General features: G+C 36.6%; 2 protein-coding genes across 5 annotated transcripts in view; one reads left to right on the top strand and one right to left on the bottom strand.

Annotated features, from left to right (window-relative positions):
* The window catches only part of Rbcn-3B (WD repeat-containing protein Rbcn-3B), a 289,137-nt gene that overhangs the window by 108,949 nt on the left and 157,051 nt on the right, over window positions 1-23,137 (top strand). For 2 of the 4 annotated variants that reach the window (XM_089089565.1, XM_089089566.1), the window contains exons 17-18: window positions 4,004-4,072; window positions 5,256-5,369. In XM_089089565.1, the coding sequence (XP_088945691.1) occupies window positions 4,004-4,072; window positions 5,256-5,369 (183 nt within the window). The remainder of the gene's footprint in view (window positions 1-4,003; window positions 4,073-5,255; window positions 5,370-23,137) is intronic. The other 2 variants (XM_089089568.1, XM_089089567.1) reach the window with 1 other exon arrangement.
* LOC148952124 (uncharacterized) overlaps window positions 21,942-23,137 on the bottom strand; it is a 63,535-nt gene continuing 62,339 nt past the window's right edge. The window contains exon 6 of the mRNA XM_089088626.1: window positions 21,942-22,940. Within this exon, the coding sequence (XP_088944752.1) occupies window positions 22,062-22,940 (879 nt within the window). The 3' untranslated portion in view covers window positions 21,942-22,061. The remainder of the gene's footprint in view (window positions 22,941-23,137) is intronic.

Genomic DNA, 23,137 nt, shown 5'->3' with positions numbered 1-23,137 from the left:
CCCAATCTATTTAAAGATTCCCTCTACACTTTCCCAAGAAGCCCAAGTTTTTCTTAACTTCTTCCTTACGACCTCCTCCCACCCAGTTTGGGGACCTGTGTTTGGCCCCAGAGGGTTGGCCAAAAAGGATGATCCTTGGCAATCTGCCTTCTTTCATCCGCTGAACGTGTCCCATCTCAACTTTTCTCTCATTATAGCTCAAGAAAGTGGGATAGAACCCATTTATTTGTATAGCTTACTATTTGAAATACGGTCAAGTCAAACGGGTACCTAGAACAATCCGTAGACAATTCTTCTTGAAAACATGTAATAAATCCTCCTGTCTTTTGGAGCGCCCAAGTTTCAGAACCGTACTTGACCACAGTTATCACTATAGCTTCCAACATTATAATCTTGGTTCGCCGAAATATCTTCCCATTCTTCTAAACTTCCTATTCTTCCGATTTCTAATACAGTGTGTATCAAAGAATTTCTCAGCTTGTTGATGTAAATCTGAGGCTAATATTATAATACTGAAGTCGAAAAGCCAAACATATTTTAGGAAATGAGTTTGATATCCATCAATTTGGCCATTGGAAGTAGTTAATAACAAATTCTCTAAAAATTGAGCTAAAACTGTCATTTCACCACCCTAAAACAAAGCACAACGAGCGCCCTAGATTTTTGGGATTTGAAGGTGACAGTAACACCGCGCTTACTTGTGGGAGGTTTGTAACGTTAGCAATATTTTTTTTTCTGATTCTTTTTCCTCTTTTATGCAGATAATTTTAGTTAATTACGAGAAAGTGACAAATGTCTAACCTCTGTAGTTTTTGTATAAAGTGTGAACTACAGGCCGGATTAAGGAATATGGTATTATATTTTGGAAAGCTGCCTATGGTTGTAGTCTTGGGCCAAAAAGATCGTTTGTACATATCCTTGAGCCAACTCCATAGTGGGAGTTGAATCAGCTTTTATAATATATTTTGGAGAGGACTACCTGAATCTGTTCTGCCAATCTTTCTTTTTTTTTCGATTCATTTTTCTGCTCTCGAATGGAAAGGCAGACACCAGTTTCGAGTTGAAAATAGACAAAAATCTCAATTACCTAAGATGTGCAAAAATATCTTCTTATAGTAATAAATAGACGAAATCTAGAGATGCATAAAATGAGTATTTTCCCATTTGTCCGAGGTTACTGCTCGGACTCCGAGAGTCCGAGATCTACTCCATTTCTCCGAGATTACTGGCATCTACTGATTTGTAGTCATTTTGAACCAAGCCAGACATTGTATATCCGTGATAGATAACTTCTAATGATCTTGTCCCTATGTACGACATCTGTTTTTCATACAAAACTTGCCGTTGAATTATGGATGTGTATATTGGAAGAACAAGACGTGAAACGACTATATATAAAAACTACCAAAATCCACAGGTGTTGCAGAAACAAGCCAAGTCTTGATTCAAGGCAAAAAAAACTAGGTCCTGGCTCGTTGTTTAAACGGGTGAAGGCCTGACTAGTTCTAAAACAAGTGAAGTCCAAGATAGACTTAGTACCCTTCCAACCTTACACAGAAAGGTAGACAGGTGATACCATGTTTAATGTGGAATCATGCAAGCATTTCAGATCTTTATTATTGGAGGTGCAATGTGGTCCCCTGGTCCCTTCAATGCCTCCTTATAGTTTTTTGTTTTTTTTAATAGAAAAGTGACGTATTGCACCTTTTTTGAATCGTAATTACGGAAAAATGTTGATCTGTTTTATTTTGAGAAATAAAATGGACTCTTTAGTAATCCCCAACCCTTCCCCACCAACATTTTTGTGTGAAAAGTACGTATGGTGGACCTTGTCAGGATTGTGGTCATGCAAGAATTTTCAGTCTATATACTTACAGTATTAATTTTGCCCCTTGTTCCGTCCAATGGGACCCCTCCTTCTGACCATAAACTTTTTAGTAAAAGCATGAGGATCTGGCGCTTTGTTTGAAGTGGACTCAAGCGTTGCATCTCAAACACCTCTCCCCAAGACCCTCTTACTGCCATCTTTTTTAGCAGAAAGGTAGGCACTTTTCCGGTTATTTGAAGCGGAATTAAGGAAAACTGAAACGTTTTCCTGCAACATTTAGGTTGGGGAAGCTACCAAAGGCTGCTGCAGCCCTTTACATTGTCCAGGCAAAATAATCTAGTTTCTTTTTATTGTAGGTCTGATTTCATTATTCGGTGTAACTTTTAGTTTGTTTCTTGTATCCGTTTCTTCGCTTATCAGTGCAACTCAGAGTCAACGCTATTCCTTATTGTATAAAATTTTCGAATAAGCCATATTCAAAGTCGTCAAACCACAAAGAAATTTCTCTATTTGAAGTAATAGACTTCTATAAATTTATTGCGTAACAATTCTAGGTACTTGTATAATATAGCCCCTACCTAATATACTTCTAATATGTTTTTCTGACGCTCAGTCCTAATGAAATATACCTTAGTATGATAAAAAAAAACTTTACTTTAGAAATAAATTTGGGCGGGTCTGCATGGTACAATTATTCTGCATATTATGAAGTAAGAATTGTTTTCTAACTTCACGATTTACAAATAATTTACCCCCCCCCCCTAATGTGCAAATATATAGCCTAAATTACATAATTTTTTTTTATTTATTCTGTCACTTCTATTTGTCTTGTCTTACGCTATCCTGAAATAAACTAACGATAAAAAACCGGTTCTATAATGCATCAATGAATGAACAACTTGAGCGGTAGGGGCTATATCATACAAGTACCCAATTCTATCTTGATACAGATTTGGATCCTATTGAGTCCTTCATTAGGGACTCCGAGCTTTTAGAGAGAAGGGCCCAGACCTGCCACTGTTGTATTTAGGGTAAAAAGCACACAAGGTTTACATATCTGACGTAGAACTAAAAAATTTTCAATTAACTTCATTTCTTCGTTGCCGGAATATTCCGGACTATGTGTGTATCCAGCGGAGCTGTGGAAGAAAGCTTAGTTCCTCCTTGTCTATAATTTGAAAGTTTCATGTTTTGCCTCCTTTTATGAAATAATTCTTTGCGCATGTCTTTCCTGGTTGACTGAGGCCTCCCAAGGGAAAATTATTTTGAAATGTATGTTGTTTTCCCCATTATAAAGTGATTACCTGTATTTAAGTCTTCGAGAGAAAATTTGGCGTGCTGTTTCAGCGAGAATTTGAGAGATTCAGATATTTGTCTTAGGTTCGGCAATTTTATGTCATATTAACTGTGGTCTCACACGTAAAATGAAGAGAAGAGCTTTGAATCTACCCACTTTCTCTTGACTGTAGTTTTCCAAACCCTTTTCTCTGTATTAAATAAAACATCCCAAAAGTAAATACTTTGCTTGGAATGACTGGCCAAGATCGAGTCTTCTTATGCAAAACAATGGACTATAAGTAGAGGTGACTTGTATCAAATGAGAAACAGCGCCTTATGTAAAACATGGATGCCAACAAAAGAGGCGTTATTCAGACAATATTAAACGTCAAAGATTTATTGTTTTCAAGTATGCTTAGACTCAAGTATAGTAAGTATGCTGCAGGTATGCTTATTGGTTGAATTATCAGTCTAGCAGAAAATTATTTCCCTCGTTAGCAAAAATGTCCGCAAATGCTCTTGACCTCTGGAGGTCCCTCGTCTGCAATTTATACTCATCTATGCAGTAATACGACTTAGCCTATGTTTTTAGCCCCAGCTAGCTACACAAGGCTTACCTCAGCAACCAGCTGTCTTTTCATGCTCATACAAATGAAAACACGGATTGGCTAACGTCATTGAATGATATTCATACCTGCAGATAGGTTCAGATACACATTTGAATGTGTATCTGCTGTTGTGTCAGAAAAACCTTCACACGTGTTTGGATCTTAAGAGGTTTGGCAAGAGCTGGCAGGCAAAAAGTCGGGAGCCAATTAATATTTATGGTAATGGAATTTCGGGGGTTTCTTTATATGTTGTTGTTAATATATTTCTTTTTCTTTATTTCTGCATCAGACTTTTTTGGAAAGGTAAAGGACAAAGCCAGCGATATGGAAAAAGTATTAAAGGAAAAAGATAAACACGGTGAGAATAATTCAAATTGCATGTTTGTTTGTCTAATTAGTTCTGTGTTTTTACTTCTAAATTTTTTGACAAGATCTACCGTTAAATCTTATATCCATGTTACATTTGAAAAATTCTTTAACGGTTCTGCATTATTGATTTCATTATTCAGGTACTAAGGACATCAAGTTAAAGCATTTTTTCCCCCTGACCCATTTTAGCTTTATTCATATCTAAAAACGCGATTTTCTAAGATTTTCTCTGGTTGCTTCAAGTTTACGAAGTTTTTAGGGTAGTGCCATAGTTTAGTCAGTGTTGCCATGTCGAAGGAATAAAGAACTAAAACTAATTAGTTAATTTTTACTTCCGTTGGTTCCCAAAGACAACTAAACTTACAAAATAAAACTATAGCTTCTTAAGCTGTCTGGTTATGTATGTTTTTAACTTATTTATCACCTTTTTTTCTCCTAATTTTTTTGTTTTAACTTTGGCGCCCGCTACTACCAAAAATTGCATAACTGAATATGGAGGTCATCTCTGTGAAAAATCTAATTTCCGATTTTTCCTCATTTTTTACGATATATATGACGGTATAAGTTTTTGCTCGGCCCATTCAAAGCAACAGTTTTATTTTTCACTGTCGTTGGGACTTTAAATGAACACTAAACAGTTTAAATATCAGTTTCACAGGAATCTACAGTAGTCTGCAGTCTGCAGGGGTCTGAGCAATTTCCTGAGAAGAAAAAGTTGAAACGCTAAAAAATGTTCACCAATTTGGATTTTTTTTTTTTTTTTTTTTTTTTTTTTTTTTTTTTTTTACATTTTTGAACTGACTTTTGACTGCTCAATTTTTAAGTAAAGAATTTTCCTACAGCTTTTTTATTTCATCAGAATCTAATTCAGTCTGGGTGTTCTTTAGTCATCACTGCTTTAAGGATTGGTTATTTTTTTTATCACTTGTGCTTGTTGTCGTTAAAGATGCATTTTATTTCTTTTCAATTTCAATTTAGTTTCGAACTTCTTTTATGTGGTTTTACGATTAAGTAAATAATAGAACGTTTTATTGTTCTTTTGATGTTCGAGTCTTCTTTTGTTGCCTTGCTATTGGAATATCCTATTAAATATATACTAAAGAATTTCTGTTTTGTTTTCAAATAAAGCCGAAGTATTATTCTAATAAACACTCTACTACCTATTGTTTTAGGTATTCTGGCTAAAGTTAAAGAAGGTGCTGAAAATATGCAGGTTCTTATCCAAGCCAAAGCTGACACTGTTGGCTTCAAAGTTGCTGCCCCTTCTCCATCGCCGTCTAGAAAAGGTAAAGTGTTTTATCTTGCTTTGAAACCATAAAGGACTTTGAAACCTATCCCGATCATATTAAAAATATTCTGCCATCAGCGATTTTCTGAAAACCTCTCAAATCTCAAATTTATGTCCAACTACTTTCCTCAGATTTTACAAGGTAGCTATGGTGATATAACATAATCACCATATACCGCATATAATATGGTGATATCCCATTTAAGGGAAATGGGAACTTCCTGGGAGAGTGTAAATAGGTAGGCTTAGAATTGAGATGGAGTAGGACCGTGCGTACCTGTGTTGCCTTCATGCGGCTTGGTACTGCGGTGAGTTATTAGTAGTATTAGTAGTAGTATGGTGATATAATGCTTCAGTGACATTTATCTATTTTAAGGTTTGTGTTCCCTATGCAAGTTTTTGGCAAGCTTTTTTTTCTGGATTCATATACTTAAATAAGGTTTGAACATAAGAAAATGATACTGCTATCATTTGAATCAAGTTGTATCTGTCTGCTGAATTACTTGTTTGAAATTTGCTTGATATTTTTAGATTGGAAAATGTGGTAAAAACAGATTCAAAACCTTTGAAAATAGGAACAATTTTCTATTTCTTAAACAAACTTAGATCATTACCCAAGAAAAGTATAACTTGCATAGTTATTCTGGCTCAATGAGCAGCTAAAGCTGAACTACTACCCAATGATATCTTTTACTTTCAGTGCAAGTTCAAGCTACAGACTTGTCGCAAAACTGAATATTTCACTGGGAACATTAACATAATAGAAGGCTCAATTTTCCAAAATAATTAAGTTGCAAAAAAAGATTACGTGTTGTTGCAAAAACCTTCTAGTTAGAACGTTGATTTAGTAGGTGTTGCTAGTGGCTGGTAGTGCTTGGCTTAAATTTCATGTACGTTTTTTGCTGTTCCAGTTATTAGAACACTTTTGTTGCAATAGTGTTGCAGTTGTTACCATTGTTAACTGTTACAATAATGCGTGGTACGTACTCTTAATGTAGAATTAAAGTCTTCAAGTTCTTTGAAAATACTGATCGTTCAAATTCAACAGTCCTTGTGTTTGAGCAGTCTTTCTTAAAGAACTGTAACAAAAAGTCAAACTTTAGCGTAAAGAGCGAGGGTTGAGGAAGAGGCAGTCCCCTCATATAAAAATAATTTCTCTTCGTTTTAAATTTTAATGTTGCTCCTTACTTTCATTTGAACAAACTTTATTAGAAATTTTTTGAAATTGTTTTTGAAAATTTTTGTTGAAACTTTTTTATTAAATTTATTACCGTTTTGAAATCATACCAGGAAATCCTCTCCCCACCCCCCATGTAAAATTGTCCACGATATTTTCACGAGGAAACTCTTCTCCAAGGAAATTTCGCCCTGTGGAATATACCCCCGCAAAATGCCCCCCCCCGCAAAAAAAAAATCTGTATATATCCTCATAACAAATGCTGGGCTATATGTGGACAATGGGCAAAATTGTGTAGCTTACAGCTATTTCCCCAAGGAGTATGGGGGGTCATGTCTTCCCCAAAGGCGTAGTTATTGGACCTCACAAATATGCTGAATCAAACGGTTGTCTCAAAATTTTGATCGCATGCCTTTGGGGGAAAAGGGGCGTGCGCGGGGCGGGGGGGCTAGTTGCTCTCCAACCTTTTCGGTTGCTTGAAAAGGGCACTAGAACTTTTTATTTCCATTCAACTCCCGTTCTTCTAGGACCATTGGCTTAATACGATCACTCCTAAAAAATAGAAGATAAATAAGCACACATCAGTGATCTTTTCTTCTGGCAAGAAAGGGCAAAATTCCATATTTTTGTAGATGAAAGGAGCTTGAAACCTCTATAAGAGGGTTGCTGAATCTGAACTTGAGATTTTCATTAAGATGCCTATACTTTTTATGGGTATTTTTCGCCTTTTCAAAAATTGGACTAATTTTCTCAGACTTGTAGCTTTTGATGAATTACATTAAACTCAATTAATTTTATATATTTTGAATCAGCGTAAAAGATAGTAAAAAGGCATATATTGTTATCAAAATTCCATTTTTTAGAGTTCCGGTCTCTATTGGGCTGAGTCGCTCCTTAGTTACATTTCGTTACCACGAACTGTTTGAATGTTATGGACCACATTCTGTGGTAATCTAAAGCAAAGAGGCGGAAAATTGTGGACTTTTGTGAATGTCAGTAAGACAAAGAGAACGGCCACCTCTGATTCTCCGCTGATACTAATATTCAAAGATATGGCAGTTGAGCAGGTCAATGAACTTAAGTATTGCGGCAGTTGAATTGAATATGATGGTGAAATAGCCAACGACATCAAGAAGAGGATTGGACAAGTGACATCGGCTTTTAGAAAGTTGAAACAATTTGACGCAGTTGTAAATTCTCTATGCGCTTGAAGATTCACACTGAATAGCAATGTGATGTCCAAACTCTTATGCAATTGAATGCTGGAATAACTGTTCAAGTGGAGAAACATGTCCTAGCCCTTGAAAACATGTGCCTTAGAAGAATCCTAAACATATCGTGGCAAAAAAAGATCACCAACGTAGAATTTTGCCGATGAAGTGGTCAGCCGTTAGCGACAGACCTCCTGAAACATAGAAGATGGACGTATCTTGGCCAGGTCCTTCTTACGCCAGAGGATTAACTCCCAAGTACAGTATATGAGTGGTGTCCCGAAAAGAGGTGCAAAAGAAGGTGATCAAGACACACCATACGACGACAGTACGACCAGGATCCGGGAAACGTGGAGCTGTCTCTTCAGTCACAATCGGAGGACATTATGGTTACTGCTCAGCTCCGATATGTCTCACGAGGTTTCGTGGACACCCTATGCACCATTCCTGGCCCTGGATGATCTAAGGTCTAAGGTTAGGCCCATGATTTTATCAAATAGCAAGTGAATAAACATCATTAAATTAGGTTTTATGCCGGTAAGCATTGTGCCGGCAAGCATTTGAATGCAATGTTTCATGCTACGGAGGAAACATTTTTTTCTGCAATTTAAGGGGATTTACCACTCCACAGCACCCATGTTCAGGCGAAGTCCAAATGAAGGGAGATCAGACATTTATTTCTACCTCCTGTTTCCCTCGCACCCGCTTCTATATTTGTATGAAGGCTCAATTTAGAAAATATGGGGTTAAATATATACTTTTGGGGGGTATCATGCCTTGCACACCTTCCCCTCCTCACCTAAACAATGACTCGGCAGCGGTCCTCGATGATAGTGGATGCGTGATCATACATCACTGTACATACTTTTATCAACATCAAGTGAATCAACTTAGTTTCATGAAGTTTTAAAATAAATACTGCCTCTGAAGCTGGAAAGCTCAATATATAGGTTTTCAACAGTTTTAAATCGATTGGCTATTTTAGAATTTTTACCTTTTTCACCATTCAGTTTTGGGCCGCAAAACGGCAAAAAAATCCGGCTACTTAAAAAGGGCACTAGATCTTTTAATTTTCTTTCGAAAGAGCGCTCACTCGATTCTGTTAGTACTATTGGCTCGATGCAATAACCCCTGGAAAAAAACAAGTAAATACGCATTTGTGACCTTCCGTCTCGAAAAAAACAATGCAAAATTTTACTGTTTAGTAGATAAGAGCCAGAAACCTCTAAAATAGGGTTCTGTGATATGCTGAGTGTGATGTTTGTCATTTTCATCAAGACCACTTACTCTTTAGGGATCTTTTCTTCCTATTTCGAAAATAAACCAAATTTTCTCAGGCTCGTAGCTTTAAACTGGACGAATTTTATAACTTGATGCATGTCACTTGATGTTTGTTATGATTGGACTGAGGAAGAAACGAAAACACTGAAAGATTGATTTTGCTCGGAAGAGATTTTGGATAAGTTAAAAGGTTTATGCGAAATTTTTTCGGACCCCGACAAAATTGCTGTCTCCCTGCACAATTCTTCCATGAAGAGGCTGGCTGGGTTTTGAAACCAATACATCTGAAAATGAGCCCTTTTGATGAAGAGTACAAACTCAGTAAGGTTTTTAGTTTATTAAATAAGATAAAAATGCTAATGGGCCAGATCAGCGACAAGAAGCCCTCATCAAAATTTAGATTAGACATTTAGATTAGCTAGAAAGCAACACAAGGCTTTAGTAAACAAGAATAAAGCACAATCCTGAATTAAAAAACAAGAGGATTGTTTTCGAGCTCACAGATTCGCGAGTATCAAAGAGTTATGGAAGTTTTTACGTGCACCACATGACCAATGAAAGCAATCCCGGACGTTAACTCCTGGTCGACTTACTTCGAAAACCTGGAAAATAATAGATTTAGCTGTCCCGCCCATAAACTCGCAAGTGTCTAGCAATCCGATTGATTCATTTGTTAATGAATTTCCCTTCCCAGAGGATTCTTACCAGCTCATATGGGAGATGCCAGGGAGTGAGTTGAAGCAAGTATTAAGAGTCACTGTGGAGGGCCTTCTCTGGGTATTGATGGAATCCCCTCAACTATGTATTAAAATCAATTGGGCCCCTATTGTCAGCTCTATTAATTTTGTTTAATGTGGTCATGGTTTCATTTAGATAGCCAGCACCATGCAATATGTCGGTTCTAAAGCCGCTATTTAAAAAGGACGACCTTGTCACGCACAGTAATAATCGCCCAATTAGCCGAGTACCAACTATTAATGTATTCTTGGAAAAGGTTTTAGATGTTAAATTTGGGGGCTGGCTCAACAAGGGTAACATTATTAGCGAGACGCAATGAGTATGCCGGAAATGCTATTCAACTACTGACTGTGTTTTTACACTTCAAGCACTTATAGGAAAATATTGCAGGGGAAAAGGTAAGCTTTATGTCGCCCTTCTTGACATTGAAAAGGCATTTGGTAGTATTGATAAGCCTATTTTATTCTGTTACCTTGCTAAGCTAGTGCTACATAGGCTTTTTCTTAAATTGTTAATTAATGTGTATGAGGTTATTTTGTCTGTGGTTATTATTACCAAGGCGTATCTAGTCCATTCATAACTTTCAGAGGAGTCCGTCAAGGATGCACGTTGTCACCGAAGCTCTTTACTCTGTATATTACTGATTTTTCACAGTTCCTTGAACAGAGATGAGCCCCAGTTGTTTCGCTAGCGAACCTTTTCTTGTTTACTATTCGTTGACGACACAGATTTAGTGGCCAAGTCAACTGAGGAACTCCAAACTCTCCTGAATTTACCTGAGCCTTACCCGAATCGATGAAGTTGAACGCATCCAGGACAAAGATTGTCATCTTCCCAAGTAGGAAGCCCGACGAACACCATTATTTCTCATTTACTTGTGAAGACGAGTCCATCAAAGTGGCCCCCAGGTAATAAATATTTGAGATTCGAGATTGCAGCATATTGGAACTGGACAGTACACTTCGCGTTGATGATTTTATGCGGTATGGCAGCTGTTTATCCTCTACTCTGATAAAAGCATATCATAGGAATTAAAAATATGAAGATACACAAGTATCTTTTCATGGCTGAAGGCCTACCAATTGCCCATTAGGGTTGTAACTGTAGGGGACTATTGTGGTGAAATAACAGGAATCTCTGCAATTTCTTTATTTTAAGTAGTTTGGACCTTAAAGGTGATTAGGTTTTGGCCACATGTACCACGCTTGTCGGATAACCGCCTGACAAAGACGGCTTACACTGAGATGTTGAATTCTTCTAGAAAAGTAAGTAGGTTAAAGCCCTGCTGGATGATGCTGGCCTTTTGTGGGCATGTAATAAGTATCAGGATCTCCAATGTAAACCTGACGATTTCCTTGGTGAGATTGAATCGCGCCTTCGGAACCAGGAGATTCAGCTTTGGCTAACTGGTTTAGAGAAATCTAGCACTGCGTTTTTACACCCAGATTAAAGCAGTATAAGGTGAGGAGTTTAATGAAACTGAACCTACCGTTGAGAGCCCTTAATTGTTGTTTGCAATTGCGGAAAATTCCGTGCCATTGCATGGGGGACACTGGGAGTCATGGGACAAGAATGGCTCAGAAGGTAGGTATATATCTATGCATAATCTTTGGGATCACCATAAAAAAAACGATTGTTTTTTGTATGTATCGTTATCGATAATCTTTTTTAGAGTTTCTGGTGCTATTAGCCTGTGTCCAATAGCACCAACACCAATTTGATTTGACCAACCTCGTACTAAAATACACTGAAATTTATTTTCTGTACTCAAACCGCTGCAAACACAAACAACTCTTAAATATTTTGTTGAGGCGGACGTTGAACTAAATCAAAAGACACTGTGTGTATCCAGCTTGTCAAAAGGAAGAATCTGCAATATCTAAGGAACGACAAAGGCTTTAAAGTTTAAACTTTCGGCGATTGTTGAGGGGGTGTTCAATTAAATCAAAAGACGCTCTATGCCTCAAGGTTGTCAAAAGGGCGTATCTTGCAATACTTCAAGAATGGCTAAGGGTATTAATTGGTAAGTTTCAGGGAATATTGGCAGCATGTTGGACTAAATCAAAAGACACTATTTGAATACAGGTTGGCATAAGGGTGTATCTGCAGTATCTCAGAAATGGCTTAGAGATTTGGTTAAAACCAAAAGACTACATGCATACATGTTGTCGAAAGGGCGTATCAGCAGTATCTCAAGCACGGCCAAGGGTATTAAGCTGAATATTTAAGGGAATGTTAGGGGGATATAAATAACTAAATAAAAAGCCACTACATCCGTCAAGGTTGTAAAAGGGATGTTTTTAATGTCTCACTAACGGTTAAGGGTATTAATCTAAAACTTTCTGGAAATGCTGAGGTGGATGTTGAACTAAGTCAGAAGACACTTTATGCCATATGTCTTCTTGCTAGGTAATGGGGCCAGATATGTCTGAAGTCTACAATATCTACCGACAAGTGTGAAATAGAATTGTTCGCTGACAACATAGATAAAAATTCATTTGCGTAAATAATTTAGTTCAAAATAAACCTCTTTGTAGTCCATAGGATAAACAAATCGCTTTCCGGACAAATTTTTCTTTTAATATTTAAAGGCAATCAGTTGATATAGACGAACGAAGCTTTCAAAGATTTTCATGTGTACATATTTGAGTTAATTACAGAAATTCTCATTCGCCTGGTTCTGTTACTTTCTTTTAAACCGTAGAAGAAAGTTTATCTGAAAAGCTAATGTTTAAATAAAAAGCATATGCTCCCCAATTGTATGTGTCTTATTAAGGACTTATCTCAAGATGTGCGATATTAGACTTGATTTTGGAAGATGGGTACATCATTACGATATACATGATTTTGATGAATGTCTTTAAGATTCAGAAACACAAACATAAATTCAAGCGGTGCATTTTGTGGAAGTTTTCCTAGTGCTGTGCACTAACTGAGTGAAAAAATGTGTTGCATTACAAATATAGTGTTGCTCAGTGAGGATATTTCAAAAGCAGTTGAAATTTTGTTTGGAAATTCTCGAAGATACCGCTGATAATATACACCTCTGGACTTTTGTGTTTGACGAAGTGGCACATGTTTTCTGATAAAGTTTAAGAGAGGTAGGAAGTAAAATCCATATGTAATGCCCTATCAAACAGTTCGTGGCAACGAACTGTAAGGAAGGAGCGACCCGGTTCAATGGTAACCGAAACTCTAGAAAACGGGATTTTGATACCAATAGATACATAAAAAGAATCAGATTTTAATGCTGAAATCAAATATATACGTTTGATCAACTTTAGTTCTACTCATCAAAAGTTACGCGCCTGAGAAAATTTGGCTGATTTTCGAAAAAAGGGGGAAAGACCCCCTAAAAGCTATAGAACCTTAATGAAAATCACATAATCATATTCAGCGTATCAGAGAACCCTACTGTAGAGGTTTCAAGCTCCTATCTACAAAAATGTGGAATTTTGCATTTTTTGCCAGAAAAAAGATCACGGATGCGTGTTTATTTATTTATTTTTTTCCAGGGGTGATCGTATCGACCCAGTGGTCCTAGAATATCGTGGGAGGGCTCATTGGAATTGAAATTAAAAGTTCTAGTGCCCCTTCTAAGTGTTCAAAAAATGGAGGGCAACTAGGCCCCCTCCCACGCTCTTTTTTTTCCAAAGTCACCCGATCAAAATTTTGAGATAGCCATTTTGTTCAGCATGGTCGAAAATATGATAACTGTGTCTTTTAGGATGACTTAATCCCCCGAAGTCCTCGGGGGAAGGGCTGAAAGTTATGAACTTTACCCAACGTTAACATGTGGTATTGGTTATTGGGAAGTATACAGACGTTTTCAGGGTTTTTTTCTGGTAGTGGGGGGGGGTCGGGGGTTATGTGGGAGGATCTTTCCATGAAGGAAGTTTTCATAGGGGAAGGGACATTGCTATCAAGGGGGCGCCAGATTTCCCAGAATTATTTAAAAAATAATTGGAAATTAAATAAAAAAAAAACAAGCCTTTCAACTGAAAGTAAGGAGCAACATCAAAACTTAAAACGAACCGAAAATATTACGTATATGATTGGGTTCACCCCCTGGTCAATACCTGGATCTTTAAGCCAAAAATTTTATAGTACTTTCATAAGAGCTATTTATTCTAAATAACGGCCTTTGTGATTAAGGGGTCATTTTTAAAGAATTGGAACAAAATTCAAACTTTAGCCTAAAGAGCGAGGTATTGACTAGGGGGCAAACCCCCTAATATATGTATTACAAATATATGAATATAGAAGTTCGATACGTAAGTTCATTCGTAAGTTACGTATATTTATTACTAATAAAAACGTTCGTAAATAAAATTAAACAAGTTTCGAGAAAGCCATTTAACCAAATAAAAGTAAAATTAATATGCAAATTTTGTTTTAATTATTCATGTACGGTGAGCCAAAACCAAAACCTGCATTAATTCAAAAACGGTCAAAAATTAAATTAAAAAAAAAAGTTTTTTTAACTGAAAGTAAGGAACGACGTTGAAACTTAAAACGAACAGAAATTATTCCGTATATGAAAGAGCTGTCCCTCTCAACGCCTCGCTCTTTGCGCTAAAGTTTGACTTTCTCACAACTCTATTTTTATAAAAAAAAAAAACTTTAGCGTAAAGAGCGAGGCGTTGAGGAGGGGACAGCCCCTTTCATATACGGAATAATTTCTGTTCATTTTAACTTTTAACGTCGTTCCTTACTTTCAGTTAAAATAAAACTTGTTTTGATTTTATTTAATTTAACAAAAACCTTGGTTGACTTCTTTAGTTTCATCGCCCTTGTTTGACAAAAATCTTTTGTAAGGTTTATTGTGTTTTTTCTTTCAAATTTGCTTTATCTTGAACTGGACCAACTCTTGTTGAGTAATAAGCAAAAAAATTAATTTAAGCCCATAAAATTCAGCAAACTTTTGTATATAGCCCAGGGCTGTATCTGACCCCATTACCTAGCCACACTTGAACTAACATTGAATAGAGAATTAAAGTGTATACTTCTTGTTTTTGTTCTATCTGATTCCTCTTCTATAAGCAAAATTTAAGAGTAATTGCCTAGTTAATTATGTATCCGCACTATGAAATTGTCTACTAAAATTTTGTATTAACACGTCCACATTTACTTGAATAGCACCTCTGGAGTAGTTGAGCCTATTTAATAAACCATTTCCTCTTAACATTTATAAATGACTAAACCTATGGCCAAAATTAGTATATCTATAGAACGCCATGCTATCACTGAATTCGAAAGCAATGCAGCATTGAAAGATATAAAGAGCTGTCAGAGAGAAAAAAAATTTAGAAAACTATATATATTTATCTCCAGTAATTACAATTTAATGAGCCTAGTGGTTTGAATTTCAGACTAGTGGTCAAATTTCCGAAACTAGTGGGTTTGGTGCCAGTGTGTTGGGACTAAACTAATATTCCAAAATATAGAGATTGACGTTTTTCATTGTAAGCATTCAATCTGCCGCTTCCATTTGCCTTTGCCTGCTTATTCAGAGCTTTCCAAGCTACAAATGGCTAAACCTATAGCCAAAATTAGTATATATCAATAGAAAATTACGCAGTTGTTCAATCTGAAAGCTAGCTGGTTACTAAAAAATATACAGAACTGGCAGGGAAAAGTGAGAAAACTGCCTGTCTATTTACCCCAAAATTAAAATTTGATGAAAGTAGTTTTCGAATCTGAGATTAGTGGTCCAGTTTCTGAGACAGCTGGTTTGCCGCTATTTTGTTTGCACCAATGGTATAAAATACAGAGGCTTATGTTTTACGCAAATAAAATTTGTTGACCATTCTTCCTCCCCCCCCCTGTTACTGCTCAACTTCCTTTTTTGGTTTCTTTATGTATGCTCCTTACTTTCTGCTGAATTTCCAAGTCTGAAATCTTGGTAGAATCGTGCGAGCAATGACTCTAAGGGTGTGGTTAGTTGTATTGTTTATTTTTGTGACGCAAGTACGATAAACGGCTTTAGCCATGATTGATTAGCAGGCTGTGTCCGTAGTAGCCGTAAGCTTTTTTGGTGGGAAAAGTTGTTGATGCAGTTTGCGGTAAAGATTGAAATGATGTTGAGCCGCTTTTTACGTCATGATCAACTTAATTATCATTGTGTTATGTCTGTATGCTTCGTTAAATTCGCAGTAAAAATATTTAGAGGTTTATATTATACTTTTCTTTCCTGGCCGCAAGTTCGGTAAACGGTTTTAACTATGATTGATTAGCAGGCTGTGTCCGTAGTAAGGTTTTTTGGCGGGAAAAGTTGTTGATGCAGTTTGCCGTAAAGAATGAAATGATGTTACGTCGTTTTTTACGTCATGATCAACTAAATTATCATTGTATAATGTCTATATGCTTCGTTATATTCGTAGTAAAAATATTTATAGGTTTATTTGATATTTTTCTGTCCTGGAATCTTCAGTAAACACGCGGCTCGATGTGGCCACCGTTGTTGTCTAACGGTAATTACGCTGATAAATATAGGGTTTTGCAATTTTGAATCCGTAATTCTACTTCATATGCAGAACACCTGAAAAACTGGAGAAATATTCATAATACTAACTAATAATGAAACTTCGGCAATCAAAAATGGACTGAAATTAGTTTAAAACCCTGCGAAGAAGAAGTTTTTCAAAGAAAAGTAAAGAACCTTATTGAAACTTACAACGACCAGACATTACTACCAAAGAATAAATGAAGCTCAAAACGAACAGAAATTAAAATGAATGATAACATCAAACATAAAGATAACAGTTACTGATAATAGATGAATTCTAAAACAGGTAGAAATTCAAATTGGTACTCAGGTCAAACTTAAAGCGACCAGAAATTACCACAAACAGTAATTTGGCTACTGCCCCCCTCCCCATAACCGTAAACCTTCTAAAGTATATTGAGTCGTTTGCGCTTTACAGAAGACCAAATATATTTCAAACGGTTTTATAATTATAACATAAAAAAATACAAAAAATATTTTAAAATAAAATCTTGAATTTTGGATTGCTGAGATTTTTGTTTTAAAATCTCGTTTATTTCCATTAGTTCTTTCCAGTTATCTTGATTATTGTAGTGATTTTATTTTGTTTTCTATTTTTCGTCGATGTTTGGAAAACTAAGCATTCAGCAGAAAAACTAAACAAACAACAAATAAATAAAAACTAAACAACAAAAAATGTAATCAATTTTTTTATCTACTCAATAAGATATTATAAGTATTTTTTTTTTCAGAATATGTTATCTTTATAACACGTGTGTTTATCTATGTTTATACTTCATAACACTATGCGTTATCTTTGTGTTTAATGTGATTATTTGTTTCGATTTCTGTTCGTTTTACATTGAACCCACTACCCTCTTCCAATTACTCCAAAAATACCTTCCCCCCACCCCTAGCTTTGTTGTATAAAGTTGGGCATATTACTCTTTGTTTAAATTGAAAACGTCCATATTTTAATCCATATTATTGAAGACACAAAGTGGACCCCTGGTCCTTCCGACAACTCTACACCAGCCCTTTAGCAGAAAGCTAGGCAGGTTGGGCCTTAAAGTGGAATAACTCTAGGTTTTCTATCTGGAATAGCAGAGACACAGCTTTGGTCCTTAGCGCCTTCAACTCCCCTATCCCTGGCAATGTAAACTTTTAGAATAACTGTGGGCATGTTGCATCTATTTGAAACCAGAATCATGGGATCACGTAAGGATTTTCAATATGTATGATAAGAGAACCAAAGTGGGACAATTGCTGCCTTCATCATTCCCAACTCTTTCTTCCTCCGTTTCTGAATGAAAAGTTAGACACGCTACACCCAGTTTGGGGCTGAATGAAACAAGAATTTTTATCTCTGACCAGAACTACGAAGTGGGTCTCCCAACCGCCTCTCCAGGATCAGTTTCCATCACAAACTTTTGAGCAAAAAGGTAGGTAGATATTTTTTTACTGATCGACTTGAATTTTATAGGGACTATCTTCTAGGGCAATAGGGTATGAGAATTATAGTTTTTAGTGACATATTCTCCTTTTCTGACCTCCAATCTGCTTGAAACTTATGGGGCTAGTAATTGCGCAAAAGAAACAGAGTGGACCGATTTTCAGAGACGTCCACCAGTTTTGAGTCCCCCATACCTTCCGCACGCGTCTGCATTCACTACAAATTTGGTATTAGTCAAAGAGACTTCACTCAATAAATTTCAGACAGTTGAAATTTACAGTTTCATTGCTTGAAGATTTCTCCTTTACCGAAGACACGGGGATACTTTGTGGTAGTCAGTCTACCTTTTACGCCTTTTAAGGCAGGGAAGGTCGTCCTAAAGCAAGTGACTGTGTAATGACTATAAACGATAATGCAACGCAATTACCAAGTGGTGCACACAATTTTTTAAAACGGGTGTGATACTGATCATTTGTATCACTCCCAGACACAGGAAATGAAATATTCCAAGAACATATTTTGGTATTTAGACCTAGAAATCGTTGCATGTTTTAAGCAGTTTTATATTTCATTCCAGTTTTAGTTTGAAACTGCACGCTGTTTGCTTGCTTGAACAGTGTTTGCATTTGAAATCAGAAACACATGTCAAAGAAACTAAAGTTTGGAAGAAAAACTTCAGATAGACTCCTTTGCTAAACTCTCGACTTCATTTCACATACTCCTGGCTCTTACTCAAGCAGAAGCAGAAACTATATATTTTTGGCTGCTGGCAAAAAATTATACGTAACTTCCCAAAATGTAATATCAAACTCATCAGTTTGGTCCACACTTTCTATAAAAATCGCCAAGTCAGACCTTTACCACTTTCTTGCAATAAACGGAAATCGGTGGCAGAGGAAGATAAAAAAGGACAAACCCAAAGTGTTGCGTAATGTTGCGTATGTAAAGTGTTACTCTTTACATTGTAAATGAAAGTAGCAATAAACTCGTACGCTGGAACTTCATTGGTAGGCAGGGGGCTACATTTTCTCCCTCTGATAAATCTAGTCTGTATTTTACCCACCCTAACCTGATGTTAATAGTTATTGACTGAAGCCTTCTCTTGCTGGAGTTTGCTGTATGAAAGTAAATGCCAGAGAATTTATTTACTACTTTATGCTTTTATTTCATGTTCTTTTTCTTTCATAAAATCTTTTAATCTGTTCAACCGTGTAAGAACGTAATTTACCTGAAAAACTTGACAAAGAATTCTTGTTCTTGTTGACAAAGAATGTTTCTTTTCTTTTTAATTTTTTTTTTAATCTGTTCTACTGTGTAAGAATGTAATATACCTGAAAACATGATAAAGAATTCTTGTTATCTTTCCCTTGTTATATTTTCCTTTCTAAGTGCATCAGTGATAAAAAAACAAAAATGGTTCTTTTAAGATGAAGAACAACATAATCCTGAAATAAAGCTAGAATTAGTGTATAAATTTTGGGTTACCCCCCCCCCCCTCAAACCTCTTCAACTCTCTTTGATAGTATGTAAGCCTTGAAGAAAAAATAAAGCAGCTTCCAAAAACTTTTCAAAACCAGACATTTCACTTCTATATTTTGAGCATGTAGTATTCCATGAAGGGTGCTGTTTCAAGCTTTAGAGTTACCCCTGAAGGGTGATGTGTGTCCCAAAAGCCAAAATATTAGGTAGGGCTACAAAAAATCGGCTCTGAATATTTTTTTTTCTTTTGATTATTATTATTATTACTCAAAATCATGGAGATAATGTAATACCAGCTGAATACATTTCCTGAATACAGCTGAGTCTTTATCCCGAGTTTGCTTGTAAAGTTGTCTTTGTGCAAGTCAATATAACTTTGCTTTAAATTTTATGTGATTTGGACCTTTTTGAGAAGTATTTTATATTTGAATGCTGAAGGTCAAAATAATTAAATGTATTGGCGAAAAAGTAAATTCCTCTGGCTATATAATATAAGATATATTTTTGCATAATTTTTTTCAAAAACAAACAGTAAAAAATAGGTCATTTCGGTAGTTATAATAATTTCAAAATAAATTAAATGCTGGCGTGAATGTTCTGCGTTCTTCAGTTAGCTGTGGATGATACGGAGTGATCTGAGTTCAAAAATTTCTCTGTGAATTTTTCTGGTGCTGCATATACAACTGGATCAGCATAAGTAATTGTTGCAGGGCTGGAACCCGGAACAATATATGTAGCTGTTGCAGGATGTCTCATAAACAATCGAGCTACAGCATACTCTTGGTGCTGCATAGGTCTAGCTGTAGGAGAGTGGATTTGCATACTGAACTGACGAGGACTGCTTTTAATGGTTGGAAGTGTATTTACTTTCCGATTTCAGGTTTTGTTCCTTAGCAGCTTCAGCTGCAGTATAGTCATGTAGTAGTCTCTGTTTATCTTCAAAAAAATAGAATTTCTTTTTTTCTTTTTCTTTTTTTTAGTAACTATCTTTGCAATACTGTCTTTTCAAATGAAAAACTAAGGATGTAGTGTAAAAAATTATTAAAAACTTTTTTCGCATGCTGACCAATTTTCTGCGTTGTGCAGGTACCGATCTCCTGATTCAATGCCTTCGGCCGGGAGTGCAATGCGTAGTTGGGGGCAAATCATCCGACGTTTCCCTTCTTTTTCTGTAGATTCCTCCAGGTACCCATTTAGAGGTGGGTCGACTCTGGCTGAGGTTACAGAGTCACACCATTGACCCCCGTTCCTAACCAAATAACCAGCGACACCAGGAATCGAACCCCTGACATCATGATTTCAAATTTCAGGATTCCAGTGTACTTTCACAATAATTTATTTAATAACAGCAAATTAGAAAGAGAATCTGTTGCAGCTAAATTAATTTAGGAATAAATTACATTTAGACTCGAGCTGTATGGATTGTCCAGTCTATAGGCTACAGTATGACCTGGATTTAAAACTGTCTTTATGAGTGTTGTATCTGTGACATGATTACCCTGGAAGAGCCGGTGAAATATATACAGCTGGAACAGTACAAGTAGTTAGTGAAGTGTAGGCAACTGAAGCAGTATAAAGAACTTGTGCAGCACATACTAGTGGGCTACGATATACTCTTAGCGCAGTATATGTGCAGCTGTGGAAGAATGGGTAAATATATTGGACTTGCGAAACGACGACCAATGAGCGGTTTCGACGGTTTGGAGTTTTTTCACCCTATGATTCGAGGTTCCGTGCCTTCGGAGTTTCGATATCAGCGAAATGTACAGCCTTAGTAGTTTTGACTTTGAAAGGTCATTTGAAGGAACGCGCGAACCATTGGAGTCAGCGACGTAGTTGACACGGACCTTTTTCTCTTCTGGGTTTATATATGGATAAATTCCAACAAAGTTTTCAAATACATCTCTCATTGTTGTGTGAGATTGACCTGGATGAGCTTATCCATAGCCAGCTTGTCCAAGTTCATTTTGAAGATGATAATGGCTTGCAGTATGTGCTGAAAAAAAGGCACGGTGAAAGCTGTTGATACCAGTTCTGCTGACTTTAAATTGTTATCACTTTTATAGCGTAGGGATAGGAAGCGTATGGATATGGTACTTGTCTGAACGTGTGTGGGTAATAAAATAGTTGGAAAGCAGGTTAGCATCAAATGAAAGGATTAACGGTTGTTGCTGCCAACATACCCAGTAAAATTTCCTTTATCAAAGGGAACATTTTTGTTACTCTGATATTTTAGAAAAGCTTGTCATGCTTGAGAGCTCGAAAGCAGCTCTTATTTATGTGATAGTATCGTGCAGATATTTTATATATATATATATATATATATATATATATATATATATATATGATAGTGTTGGTTACGTAAATATATAGAATTTTGTTTCAATGAGACTTCGCGACTCAAAATAAAAATGCAAAAAAAAGACAAATTACCCCGAACATATCAAGAATTCATGAGGGGAAAATTGTACACATGTCAGACAGGGAGGGGTACACGCCTGAATTCCTAAATTCTTTTTCAATGCTATTAGTATTTCATTGAAAAAAAAATTTGAAAGAAACCCTTCTCCAGCCCTTCTAATGCTGCCTTTAGCTGTTCACAATTTCTACCGATATAGAAAGAAAGTTGATCGTCTAAATAGTCGTTTTTTTTATAAATTCAGTAATTAACACAAATAGATTGCAAGGCGATTTTTCTTTCCTTTTTTTAGCCCTAGATTGTTTTTCGATTGGACAGTTAAAGATATAGGTTACTTCCGCAGTAATTTATTTAGAAACAATAAAATATAAAAAACAGTCAGTTCTTTCGGTAGTTTAATTAATTTAGAAATAAATTAGATGGAGGTCCTTGCAGTATCGACAGATCAGTCTACCCTGTAGGATACAGCATGCCCTGGATTCAAAACAGTTTTTGTTAGAGTTGCTTCTCTGAATGGTTGCGCTGGAAGAGCTGGAGCAGCATATGCAACTGGAGCAGTATAAGTAGTGGGTGTAGCATAGGCAACTGAAGCGGTGTAAGCAGTTGGTGCTACGTAGGCAACTGGAGCAGTGTAAGGAACTTGTGCTGCATAAGCTAATGGACTACGATATACTGTTGGTGCAGCGTATGCGTACCTGTAGGAGAATGGATTTATATGTTGGACTGGTGAGGTGAGGACAACTGAGCGTTTTCGACGGTTTGAAGTCTGTTCTTCTTCTGTTTCTACGTTACGTGCCTTAGCAGCTTCGACAGCAGCGAAATGTTCAGCCTTAGCAGCTTTGACTTCTGGTGTATCTTCAACAGGGACTGGTTCTGCAGCTATTTCATACGCTGGGCCTGTTGGGGCAACTGGAAGATCGTTTGAAGCAACACGGAACCCATTGGAATCAGCGACATAGTTAACACGAACCTCTTTCCCATCTGGGTTTATGTATGCATAACTTCCAACGACGTTACCAAATGCATCTCTTGTTGCTGCGTGGGATTGACCTGGATGAGCGTACCCGTAGCTAGCTTGCCCAAGTTCATCTTGAGAATGATATTGACTCGCTGTATATGCTGGGGTTAAAGGCACGGCGAAAGGTGTTGCTACGGATTTCACCTCTGCTGACTTAACAACTGTTGTCACTGGTGTGCTGTAGGGGTAGGCAGCGTATGGGTATACGCCATATCTGAAGTATGGGTAAGACAATGGTTGGAAACCAGGGTGGCCATATATGAAAGGTTTAGCTGTTGTTGCTGCCAAAACAGCCAATAAAATTGCCTAAAAAAAAGACTCTTTGTTATTGTGATATTTTTGGAAAACTTATCTTGCCTGAGAGATTGAAAAGATAAGAAATTGTATTTATATTTATGTATAAAATAGAATCAGTTACGTACGTATGAAGAATTTCATTTTGGTTTGGCTTGACATTTAAAAGAAAGTGCCCAAAAATCGGCGGATTGTAGAGAAAACCTTAA

The sequence above is a fragment of the Artemia sp. Qi Xiang Cuo genome, chromosome 5 (genome assembly GCF_049724085.1).
Source record: "Artemia sp. Qi Xiang Cuo chromosome 5, ASM4972408v1, whole genome shotgun sequence".
Taxonomy (NCBI): Eukaryota; Metazoa; Arthropoda; class Branchiopoda; order Anostraca; family Artemiidae; genus Artemia; species Artemia sp. Qi Xiang Cuo.
This window is presented reverse-complemented; position numbering and strand designations above follow the sequence as displayed.